This window comes from Lytechinus pictus, unplaced genomic scaffold (genome assembly GCF_037042905.1).
Source record: "Lytechinus pictus isolate F3 Inbred unplaced genomic scaffold, Lp3.0 scaffold_26, whole genome shotgun sequence".
NCBI lineage: Eukaryota > Metazoa > Echinodermata > Echinoidea > Temnopleuroida > Toxopneustidae > Lytechinus > Lytechinus pictus.
This window is the reverse complement of record NW_026974146.1, coordinates 61,061-73,308: the sequence shown is the minus strand read 5'-3', so window position 1 is coordinate 73,308 and position 12,248 is coordinate 61,061. Positions and strand designations below refer to the sequence as shown.

The 12,248-nt window shown below is 37.4% G+C and overlaps 1 protein-coding gene and 1 long non-coding RNA gene across 2 annotated transcripts; both read right to left on the bottom strand.

Moving 5' to 3' along the window:
* Positions 1-2,518: 2,518 nt before the first annotated feature.
* LOC135158030 (uncharacterized) lies at positions 2,519-8,242 on the bottom strand. The gene is made up of 3 exons (XR_010296860.1): positions 8,140-8,242; positions 7,659-7,831; positions 2,519-5,599 (listed from the first exon to the last, which is right to left on the bottom strand). It is a non-coding gene; the product is annotated as an uncharacterized LOC135158030 (long non-coding RNA).
* A 1,075-nt stretch (positions 8,243-9,317) lies between these two features.
* LOC135158046 (uncharacterized) lies at positions 9,318-11,866 on the bottom strand. The gene is made up of 2 exons (XM_064115311.1): positions 11,845-11,866; positions 9,318-10,279 (listed from the first exon to the last, which is right to left on the bottom strand). Exons 1-2 carry the CDS (start codon positions 11,864-11,866, stop codon positions 9,318-9,320), a joined length of 984 nt encoding a protein of 327 aa, XP_063971381.1.
* Between the last annotated feature and the right edge of the window lie 382 nt (positions 11,867-12,248).

Genomic DNA, 12,248 nt, shown 5'->3' with positions numbered 1-12,248 from the left:
TGATTTGAATCAATAGAGAAAATCAGATAAGCATAATGCTGAAAATTTCATCAGAATCAAATGTAAAATAAAAAGTTATGACATTTAAGGTTTCACTTATTTAAAAAAAATAGTTATATGCACAAATTAGTCACATGTAAATGACAGAATCGATGATGTCCCTCACTGTTTCTTGTGTTTTTTATTGTTTGAATTATACAATATTTCATTTTTTACAGATTTGACAATAAGGACAACTTGACTGAACTATAAAATGTTAACAAGTGGAATGCCTCTGGCGGTCTCACCTGCATCACGCGATTCAATATAGCAGCAGTGCTGATATTGAAAACTACTATAACTCGCACAAGATGTTTAGTGATACTTGGTTACTCTTATTTCCACGTTTAATGAACTAGACCAATACACTTAACAACAGAGATATGATGGTAATTCAACAAATACCCCCAACGTGGCCAAAATTCATTGTCGCCGCCGGAAAAAAACTTAACCTTAGGTTAAGATTTTGATTTTGATTCCCCCAACATAGTCTAAGTTCATTGACCCTAAATGACCTTTGACCTTGGTCATGTGACATGAAACTCATGCAGGATGTTCAGTAATACTTGATTAACCTTATGGCCAAGTTTCATGAACTAGGTCCATATACTTTCTAAGTCATGCTTCATTTCAAAAACTTAATCTCAGGTTAAGATTTGGTGTTGACGCTGCTGCCGCCGTCGGAAAAGCGGCGCCTATAGTCTCACTCTGCTATGCAGGTGAGACAAAAAATGGAAATTCCACATGTTAAGGGAGGAGAAAAAAATAACATTTCATATTTCATATCATAAGATACAAAAGAAATAGTAAATGAGTGATGTCATCAGTTCCCCATTTGCATACCAACCAGGATGTGCATAACTGTTTTGTGAAATTAAGCGACACTAAGAAATATCACAACTTTCTTATTTTACATCTCATTTTGATGAAATTTTCATTGTCATGCTTGTTGGATTTTTCTCTTTTTATTTAAATCAACTTTTTGTTTTGGTGGACTAGTCCTTTAATAAATCAGTATATGCATGTATGTAGTTCATGGAGATTCAAAGAAAGACCTGGATTTCAAACCAGTTTCAGGTAAAAATATTTATAGTGCAATCATTCTACTATTTAGTGTGACTTTCATCTTCACAATCTCCCTGACAATAATTCATCTTTGTAAACAGAAATTATGGAAATATAAAGGACCGAAGTTATGGTAATATCAAAGAAGGAAATGTACAGAGAAGTGTAAATGAAAACATGATTGTACAAAATGATCTTTGTAAAAGGTAAATTGTGTAAGGCTGCGTTTATGCGACCTCAAGCCAGAATCATGATTTGAATCATGATTCAAAACACAAACATGAATCACAATATCACAGAATCAGCGTTTAGACGACCTTCATTCCAATGCTGTTTCTCCTCATATTCGGGACAATCCAGTGTGCATCACTAGTGCGCAGTTTGACAGAGGAAGTTTTTCGCACGTGTTTCGGCTCTCGAAAAATCTTTTGCTTCCAGAATTCAGTCTATACCTCATTTTGTTTACTTCTATCATATAGGGTCCATATGCTTCTATTCATCTTGTTAGTTTATCCAAAATGGTGTTCGGAAGTGAATTTCAGCGTAGATCCAATTTAATATTGATACTGTATACTCAACAACAACTGAGATCATTGTCTGTCCAGTTAATTCATTTACTAGAACTTGAAGACATGACCAAAAAATGAAAAGTAGTGGACGATGCGATGACCAACACAGAACTTGAACATGACAAGAAATGCATGCGTAGTACATAATCATGTACATACAATGAGCATATAGAGCGCCTTGAGCTTGGCAAGAGTCAAACAGGAAGTAGCCCGACACAACAGTGAGGTCATAGAATCATGATTGTAATCACGATATTGTTTATTCGAACATTTTCGTACGTGATTCTGCAGAAACGTCTTTCCAAACGTCCCTTTTTTCGTGTTTCATGTTTGTGATTCTAATCATGATTATATTCAATTTCGACTAAACGCAATCGTGATTCTGCAGAATAATGATTTGAATCATGATTCAGATCATGATTCTCGGGTAAAAAACTGGCGGATAAACGCACCCTAGGAAATGGTACAACATGTACCAAATATTTGTTTTCTTCTAAAGTCAAGCAGCTGTTACAATTTGTTTGTCACATGGTGCCTTGCATCAAATAAAGTTGTTATTTATTTATTGTATTCTCTCAGTTCATACATATCTGTTGCATATTTCTTGTTGGGCAATAAAGATATTAAACTATGAACAGGAATGGAAAGGCTATTTATTTCCTATTGTACAATTATAGCAAGATGCAAGTTTATGTTCTTATTCCATTCAATAATTATAGACACATTGAAGCCATGACTGGATATCTGCTTGCAAGGTATAATAAACAATAATTGATAATTACAAAAATACACACACAACAAAATGAAACGATGCATCAAGGCCTTCTTTTCTATTTCAGCCTTTTATTTCAATATTCATTTATGGGAAGTCTCTGTAAAAAATGTTATCATGATAAATACAAATCAACTGACTTTTCCTTCAATTCCAATGTAGAGTGTTGGAATGTTTACCTTGCAAAATTATAACATTTATAAAAAAAATCTTTGCAAACATCACAAACATTAAAGGAGAATGAAACCCTTGAAACCAGCTGAATCAATATCAAAGAGAAAAATCAAAGAAACATATTGTTGAAAGTTTGAGGAAGATTGAATGAATAATAAGAAAGTTATGAGCATTTGAATATTGAGATCACTAGTGCCATGTAGATCCTCCCATCGGCAATGCGACCAAGATCTGTGATGTCACACACGTACAACTCCCTCATTACTTTAGTACTTATTTCACTTATATTCTCACTTTTATAGAGTCTATCACAAGGTGAGGTGTTCTCTTTATGAGATGACAAGTACAGAGGTTTCACAACATTATATCATTGATGAATCATTTGTCATATGATTAGAATGAGCAAAAAGAGATGTTTTGGGGTATATTTTCAGTGTTCAAATGGGAGAGTTGTACGTGTGTGACATCACAGATCTTGGTCGCATTGCCAATGGGAGGATCTCCATAGCATTATTGATCTCGACATTCAAATGCTCATAACTCTTTTATTGCTAGTCCTATTTTACTCAAACTTTTGTTGATCTTATTCTTTGATTTTTCTGCTTTCACAAAAGCTAACTTGCTCCAAGAGTTTCATTCTCCTTTAAACTTAAAATCATTAGATTAATTTAGTAACCAGATTTTGTGACATGACTGCCAAATCAGGGGCAAAAATACTTTTGCCTTTTGAACAGAATATGATTATATTTCTAATAATATTCTTTGATACTGTTTGCAGAAATAAACATTGCACTATTTGTGTGTGTTGACAATTATCTGCATATCGTAACATCAGAATATGTGATTTCTCGTAAAATGAATTTGAAATCAAAATTGTTAGCAATGTCATGCATAATGTCATCAACAGCTTTGTAGATGATAAAAAAAACCCTCCTAATTTACCCATCAGAACAACAACAAAAGTAATCAATAAACTTTAATTTGGTACATATAAATAAATTTTATTGCACATTAATTCTCATTTAAACCATATAAATGTAGCTGAATTCAAATCACTTTGAACATATCCTTTTATAATCAACACATAATCACAAATATACATGTAGCACTCTGTGTAACAATACAGAAAGCAAAAAACAAACATACCCATACACACCACTTAACTACATGTATCAACATACATTTCTTCTTTTTTTCTCAATGAGAAGATAATGCTATGCTTTGGAGCGGCTTTCTATGTTCTTTTTCTCAATAAGACAAAAATGCTATGCCTTGGAACGGAAATTTGAGTGTAAAAATGGGGGTCCCCTCCGCGGCACATACCCACTATGCATTATATACTGAGTGCCCCCCCCCCCCCCGGGTGGTAAAAATGAGGGGAGGGGTTGCCAAATGTTCTGTTGACCTTTATCCCATTAACATACATCACCTACTTAAGTCCTATCTTACCCCCCCCCCCCCCCCCGACTCTCCTGACTCTCATGAACACATTACTGAGATCCACATGATAAAGTCAAAGTGCTGCAGAAAAATTGCAGTCTATTAACACTCATGCATTTAATTTCCACATCCTTTGTTTCAGTGGGCAGTGCTCGCTCAAGCATGAATAGTTTTCCAACTTTTGGGTGTCATTTGAAAGTTGACTTTATTGGCTTTCCATACATACAAGTCTTTCTCCCCAAAGTAATATATAAGTGTTTTTGTTTTGTTTTTGGATGCACTGTATATGGAAAGCCAAAAACCCCATACACACCACTTAACTATCCACAAATATTGGAATGGCTAAGGATTTATAAGACATGTGAATATAAATATGCCATGGGTTTGTCTGGCTTTGACCTCTTCCAAAACAAAACTAAATGTTTATCTATAATCTATAATAGAGATTTGACATTAGACTATATTTTACATGTATAATTAGTCAAAAAGGGGGAATAAACCATAGATAGAGGTCTAATGATTTTATCTATAAATTCAGATAATTTATTTTAATGCAAGACAAACTTCATCCATTGAATTTTTATAATGAATAACAGAAGGTATGCTCATGTGTGTACAATTGTATAGATTTCTATTATTCATTATGGTTTACATATTCTATGATATTCCATTAAAGTACCACAATTCTATTTCAATGTCATATCTATTTAATAAATATGCATCTTAAAATATCTCATCAATAATCATAAATTCAAAGTATGATTTATTCATTAATCTTCATTTGTGCAGGGGAGGTTGAATAACAGGAATTTGTGCAAATTATCAGTCTAATTTTAACTACAATAATTTTCAACCACATGAATTTAGTGCAGGGACAAGCAGTATATATGTGTAATCCAAATAGATGGGTTAGATATTGTATGAACAGTGTAAGCGTATCTTATATGCACATCAAGGGCATTTATTTACAAACTGACTTGTTGTCCCCATTTCTAATAAAGCACAGTAAGACCACCCTTTTTCCTAATATAAAATTCCTCTTGCAAAGGGTCCTTGTAAAAAAAGATTTAGGACAAATTATTCTGTGCGGAAAAAACGAATCAGATTTCAACTTATTTGCAATAGACATGTGTTGAATACAATTTTAGGGAAAATTTATGGCATGAAACACACAGTATTATCATTTAAAAAAGAAAGTATGAAATACTAAAAAAATATGATCTCCTTACGAATAGTAATTAGACCTTTCAAAAATTTCTAAATTTCTAATTGTCTGATTTGCTTAAAAGAATTTACTAGTCTTCTCTTTGAATTCATCCTCTTTAAATAAATATATGATTTGTATAGCGCAAGTATCCACCTTGCTCAGTGCTCAAGGTGCACCTACAATACCACGGCTAAGATAGCCTATTGAGTCCGGTACACACAGCTTTTTGAATTACTTCCTGCCGGTACCCACAGCTTTTTGAGGAATTACTTCCTGCTGGTACCCATTTACCTCACCGGGGTTGAATGCAGCACAATTTGGGTACATTTCTTTCTGAAAGAAAACACACCATGGCTTGGAATCAAATTCACCCATGTCCTTCGGATTGAAAGACGAGTCTTAACAACTACACCACAACACACCCATATGTTTTTCAGAATATGTCATTTGAACCAGACTTTTTGTTTCAGATCAATTCAACAAGGTGAATGGTTTAAGTGTACATCTAATCAATCTTGGAATGAAATTAACTTTTTTGGTAATGCAGTGATTATAAATTGGTTTGGGGTTAGCATTGGTGTATGCACATCATTGCTATGTACACGTAGGTAAAAAGATGCGATAATCAAATAAGTCTCTCTTGATGTAGCCATTGACTTCAAAATAATGTCTTACAAAGCAAGAACTAGTACTATGATATTTATACACTTTCAAAGCATAATGATTGCAAGGGCTGGTTGAGATTATAAAAATATAATATACCATAAATTCTCAAATGATATTTCAACACAAGAGTCGTTTTCATCTAATGAACTTCAGTAACATTATTCAAATGTAAGTTTTCACATATCTCATTAACACACTCTGCTGCTATATAGATAGGTTGGAAGGTTAAGAATCAGGAATGGGGGGGGGTAGGGCTAGGAGACAGGAGAATGGGAGGTTGAGAATTAGGGATGGGGGGGGGGTAGGGCTAGGAGACAGGAGAATGGAAGGCTGAGAATAAGGGATGGGGGGGGGGTAGGGTTAGGAGACAGGAGAATGGAAGGCTGAGAATAAGGGATGGGGGGGGGTAGGGCTAGGAGATAGGAGAATGGAAGGTTGAGAATAAGGGATGGGGGGGGGGTAGGGCTAGGAGATAGGAGAATAAAAAGTTGAGAATAAGGGATGGGGGGGGGGTAGGGCTAGGAGACAGGAGAATGGAAGGTTGAGAATAAGGGAGGGGGGGGGTAGGGCTAGGAGATAGGAGAATAAAAAGTTGAGAATAAGGGATGGGGGGGGTAGGGCTAGGAGACAGGAGAATGGAAGGTTGAGAATCAGGGATGGGGAGGGGGTAAGAAAGAGGAAGTCAGGAAGAGAAAGCATGCCCAGCGGAGCTGTGCAATTAACTCTGCGATAACATCCTAAATGTTTTAAATATCTAACCAACATCTACAAATGTAGAAACAGTTTATTTTCTGCATGTAAAATTCATCACCTCATATTTTCGCCATTTTTGAAGTAAACGCTCTCAAATTTTCAGGGCTTGTTTAGAATATCAATTTGTCCTGAGAAACTTATATTAAACAACCAGGTACTTTTCATTTACTGTTCGTTTTCCCTCACATTGTCTAAAAAACTACAAAAAAAAACTGTGAGGAATAATATAAATAACATTTTCACCCCCAAAAATAGCCTTCTCTGAACTTCATTTAGTGAATTAGATCAAAAAGTAGGAATTACGCATAAATACGCATAATTCATATCATATGAAAGTAGTGCAATTTATTATGTCATCTACTTTTGAGCAAATTTTTGTCACGATCCATGGCAGCGATCTCAGAGGGCATAATGCATCAACTTACCGCAACCAGGAATTTAAGGTCACAAAAAAAAGCCCCGGTAAAAACCTAAAAAAAATTCTCATGAATCCGATGTAAACAAAAAAGTTGCATACACTGTATCTTTGTCATGCTAAATGTACAGTGCGTACAGGAAGTATATGTACACTATACATTAACAACGCTGTACACAAGGATTGCACGAACATTAATTGCAACCCTGTAAAAAGTCAATAAACCAATACCAGTCAGACATTTATTCATTTAAAATTGTTTGCAAATTGAGTGAAATGATAATAGTATTATCATGTTAAGCAGAGCCTGCTTGGAGAACAGTTTTTGGAAATGAAGTTGCTACACAGAGTAACATATGACATTATTATTATCATTATGAGTAATACCAATTGGAATACCAAGATACTTTTCTTTTTCATTTTTTTTACGCTCAGTGATTGTCAGATATTTTTTGATATCCAGCATAATTCATCTTCAACTTTTAAAATGTTGTTAATGTTAAGTGTTCATTGAATTCCTTGGGACTTTGTATGTCTCAACAATTAAATGACTTTTACCTGTTGTATGGCAATATTTTGTCTTTGTTGCATGGTTTGCTGTGGAGTAGAGTATAATGTTGTAGCTCCTGTTAACCCATTACTGCTCACCATAGATTGACCATAGACAGTGGTAGGGGTACCTACTACACCAGGCTGGGCACCTAATGATGACTGGTTCTGCTGTATCTGATCTGATATCAACAAAGTAAAAATAACTGCCATTTGCAAGGGTATCCTCACTGTCAAGACTATGTATTGGTACATGCAAATCAACTCCAAAGAAGATACTAATAATATTAAAATTAACTCTGAAAAAGATCTTAATATCATAAAGATATTTGAAGCTAGACAAATAATAGCCATACAGCAATGAGAATGTTACCAGCAATATTGGAAACTTCATTAACACATCAAATACATAACATATATATTGGATTCCTATGTAAAGAAAACTTGGCCAGCTACAAGTATTAGATTAGAAGTCTTAAAAAGAACTCACTTAGTGCAGCACCAACATTACTCCAGGGAGAGTCTTTCCAGGTGTACTGAGACATCTTACCCTCTGATTCTTAACAAGTTTCCTAAGAATTGAACAGGGAGAAAAAAAAACATGAAATTTTCATTATTGTATTGTCATTTGGGGAGGGGGAAGGGGGGGGGGGCTGTTGGTTACTAGTAAACAATTCCATGACAAAGTCTGAAAATTTGAACAATATCAAATCATTTTATACCAATGAATAAGCCAATAAGTTATTGAATCATTCATAACAAACTTATTTATGATTTGGGGGGCCATTTTCATGATTTGAAAGAAAAAAAAATTGTATTAGCCTCAATCAAGAATGAAGTTGCCAGTTAGGTCTACGAACTATTGCTTTAGAGAAGCCGTTCAAATTATCATCAGCGACGCGCTGCGGATCCCGGGGCAATCCTGCTCGATGCCGACTGCGCGCTATGCAGCTTACGCGTATCACAAAAGTGGTGCATGATTTAGTAGGAAGACGATTTTATCTTCTCTGATGGGTTTCAGCGTCGGGCCGTGGAACACGCTAGCGAGATCCAGCAGGATCCTGAATTTGCATTTCACATGTGTGCGTGCTGAAGTTGCATGTGTGTACACTCATTTTGCTGTTTTGGTAGTAGTCAAGCTCCGATTCTAAACCTACTAATATTTGGATGTTGTTTGAAGGTTTGCATGGTGGTATGTACAATCGCTGATGTGGTTTACGGTACACCATGTGAAGTGTTATAGAAACAGTGGATAGAAGAAGAGAAGAAATGGATAGGCGAGAAAGTGGAGATTTGAGAGTAGAGTATTCTTTCTTGAAAGTAGTCCTGAAAAGGACTGTAAACCAGGAAAGATTAATGAGGAGATGCTGGCTTGAGTCGGCGAGTAGAGATGATGAGTAGTAGAGAGACTCGATGTTTCGGGCAGGTTGACTGTCCGTCTTCAGGAGTGAGTGTTCGCTTGGCGTGCGGCGGTACTTATGGCATGCGTGCGGACGTGGGGGAAAGCGCTGGGATGGCGGTCACGGCGGGCTGACGTCGTAGGTGGCGCTCTGTGCGTGGGTCGGCGGTTTTAGCGGGAAACGAGTTGGCGTGGTATGCGGACGCAGTGTGTAGACGGCGGGGTGAGTTACGGCGGCGTGTGTGTGTGTCGGCGGCGTGGTAGGTACATCAGTGGTGGCGTTCTGTGCGTGTTGGTCGGCGAACTTGTCGGGTAGGCTTCGGCGGGAGTGAGTGGGTGGCCTGGTGTACGGATGCGGTGTTGGGTCTTCGGTGGAGGTTGTAGCGAGGTGTCGGTGGTGTGTGCGTCGGCGAAGTCGCTGGTTGAGTTGGTGATTCGATCAGACTGTTGTGTTGGGTAGGAGGGCTTGGTGGGGTGACGGTGGACGGCGGGTTACTTGTGGAGTTGGTTGTGGATTGGTTGGAAGTTGGGTGGTGACGTAGGATTGGGTGCCAGATGCTGTTGATGTGGAGGCCTGGGTCTTGAGGCACGGTGTTGTGTTGATGTATCTCAATGGCTTCCCTGACCCTTCTGGTATTCCAGTGCCGGATGTTGGTGATTAGGTGGCTCTTGTCCCTGTCTATGCGGTGATTTTCCTGTTGTGCATGTTTGACGATGGCAGATCGGTCCCAGTCGCTGCGTCGGTGGTGGGTCTTGTGTTCCTTGAGTCTGGTGTCGAAGTCTCGGCCGGTTTCTCCAATGTAGACATTGCCACAGTCGCAGGGAATCTTGTAGACGCCTGGTTGCTTGTTGGATTGGTGTTTGTCCTTATGAGGGTGCAGGATGGAGTGTAGCTTGCGAGAGGATTGGTGTCTGACGAGGATGTTGGCAGAGTGAAGGATGCGTTGTAGTCGGTGTGAAGTCTTGCCGATGTAGGGAAGTGCTATGGTGGCGATAGGCTTGGTTTCGGATGGGTTTTCGGTGCTGTTGGTGCTGGGTTGGTGGCTGGATGGTTGAGTGTTGATCCTTCTCCTGGGGTAATGGTTGATGGTGGTGAGTGCATTGGTCACGTGCTTGAGTTCCTGCTGTAAGTGTGCCTTGTCGCTGAGTTGGTGGGCTCGTCTGATGAGAGTGTCGGCGACTGATTGGTGGACGGATGGGTGATGGTGTGAGCGGAAATTGAGGTAGCGGTCTGTGTGGGTGGATTGTATTTGATTGTATTTGAATTACTAGTATGTGTCATTTTTAAAATGTGATTAACTCATCTCTCTCAATTTCTTTTTCCGTGATTTTGAACATAATTTCTATCTTTCGTGGATTGTCTTTACAATATATTACTGTAAAAGTGTAAATTTTCATGGATTTCGCGGCAAGATCGGCGAGCGAGACTTCAAAAACACACAAATTCATGAGCATTTATTTTGATGCAAGTTTTCAACCCCGGTTCAATTGCATGTACAGTTTTGGCAAAGAGACTACTTATTTGACCTATTGAGGATGACATTTAAGCAAGTTTAAGCTCCAAAATTGTATGCATATCATGAGAACTGTTCCAAAGAGGTCTTTTTTTTAAACGTTCGCAGATCGGTACTACAGTGCGTCTAAAAAAATATACACATGAAATTGCTGCGAAATAAAAAAAAATTTCACTATAGGGGAACAGATATAATGTCAGTTTTTTAGAGCTAAATCCTTTGGAACTTGCAAAGTTAAGGGCATTGTGATAAATTAATGACCAAATGTGACCAGATTTGCTTGTTTTAGCAAATTTCATAAATTAGTTAATTGGACTTTAATGCATGAGTGAACACAAATTTCACTTTTTTTTTGGCAGCATTTGAATTTCATCATGTGTATCTCAGCAATGTGTTCATTGGAGTCAGGAAAATAGGGGGTGAGATACATGTAGGACTTAAGTGGGAGAAGTAGGTTGATGGAATAAGGGTCAACAGAACATTTAGCCCCCTCCCTCTCTCCCACCCTCCCCTCCTGTTGAGAGACTTGCTATTGTTATACACGTGAAGTCCAGAGCAGAATGTTGATTTAATGATAAATTCTGAATTGGGGCATCAGCTTTTTCCTATCAATCATTTAATCAACAATTTATCAATAAATCAACTCATTTAATGTGCAATGTGATAAATCAAACATTCAGTTTTTTTTCAATAAATTATTTCATAAATCATCATAATCATTCAATTTATTGGTAATCATTCAATGAAAACAAAAGACCTTCAGTCACCAGTCACTTGTCAGTTAAGTTTTGAATAGGTTACAATCCAGGAAGTGAGACAGTCTAGAGAGAAGGAGCCTGGGAAATAGAGGACAAAAGGACAAAAAATAGAGGAACGCCATTTTAACCAAGTCTTACATATCTCAACATCTTGCTTGTAACAGGTACCATCACATTACTCTGACTCACGAACACACCTTTGAGGTCCACAAGATGAATATGCTACACTAAAATTACAATTCCTGTTCACTCATGCAATAACTTTCAATTTAGTAATTCATGAAATTTGCCTAAGAAACTAAAACTGATCTCATTTATTAATTAAGCATAACACCCTTAGCAATGCAAGTTCCAAAGGACTAACCTAATTACAAACTGTACTAAGGCTAATTCCTGCCCAGCCTGGCAGAGTTTAGTCTCTCAGGAGGAAAGAAGGGGGGGGGGGTAGAGATGAGGGGAGGGGTTGCCAAATGTTTTGTTGACCTTTATCCCATCAACATACTTCACTTTAAGTCCTATCTTACCCCCTATTCTCCTGACTCTCATAAACACATTGCTGAGATCCACGTGTTAAAGTCAAAATGCTGCACAAAAATGGCAGTTTATGAACCCTAATGCATTTAATTTCCATAGCCTTTGTTTCAGTGGGCAGTGCTTGCTCAAGCATGAATAGTTTTCCAAATTTTGAGTGAAACTTGAAAGTTGACTTTTTTGGCTTTCCACACATATAAGTCTTTCTCCCCAAAGTAATATATATTCTATTTGGCAGCCATTTCACAATTTATAGTTTTTTGTGGATGCACTGTATATGGAAAGCCAAAACCCCCATACGCACCACTTAACTATCCACAAATATTAGAATGCCTAAGGATTTATAAGACATATATGCAGTGGGTTTTTTTGGCTTTGAACTCTTCAAAAACAAAAC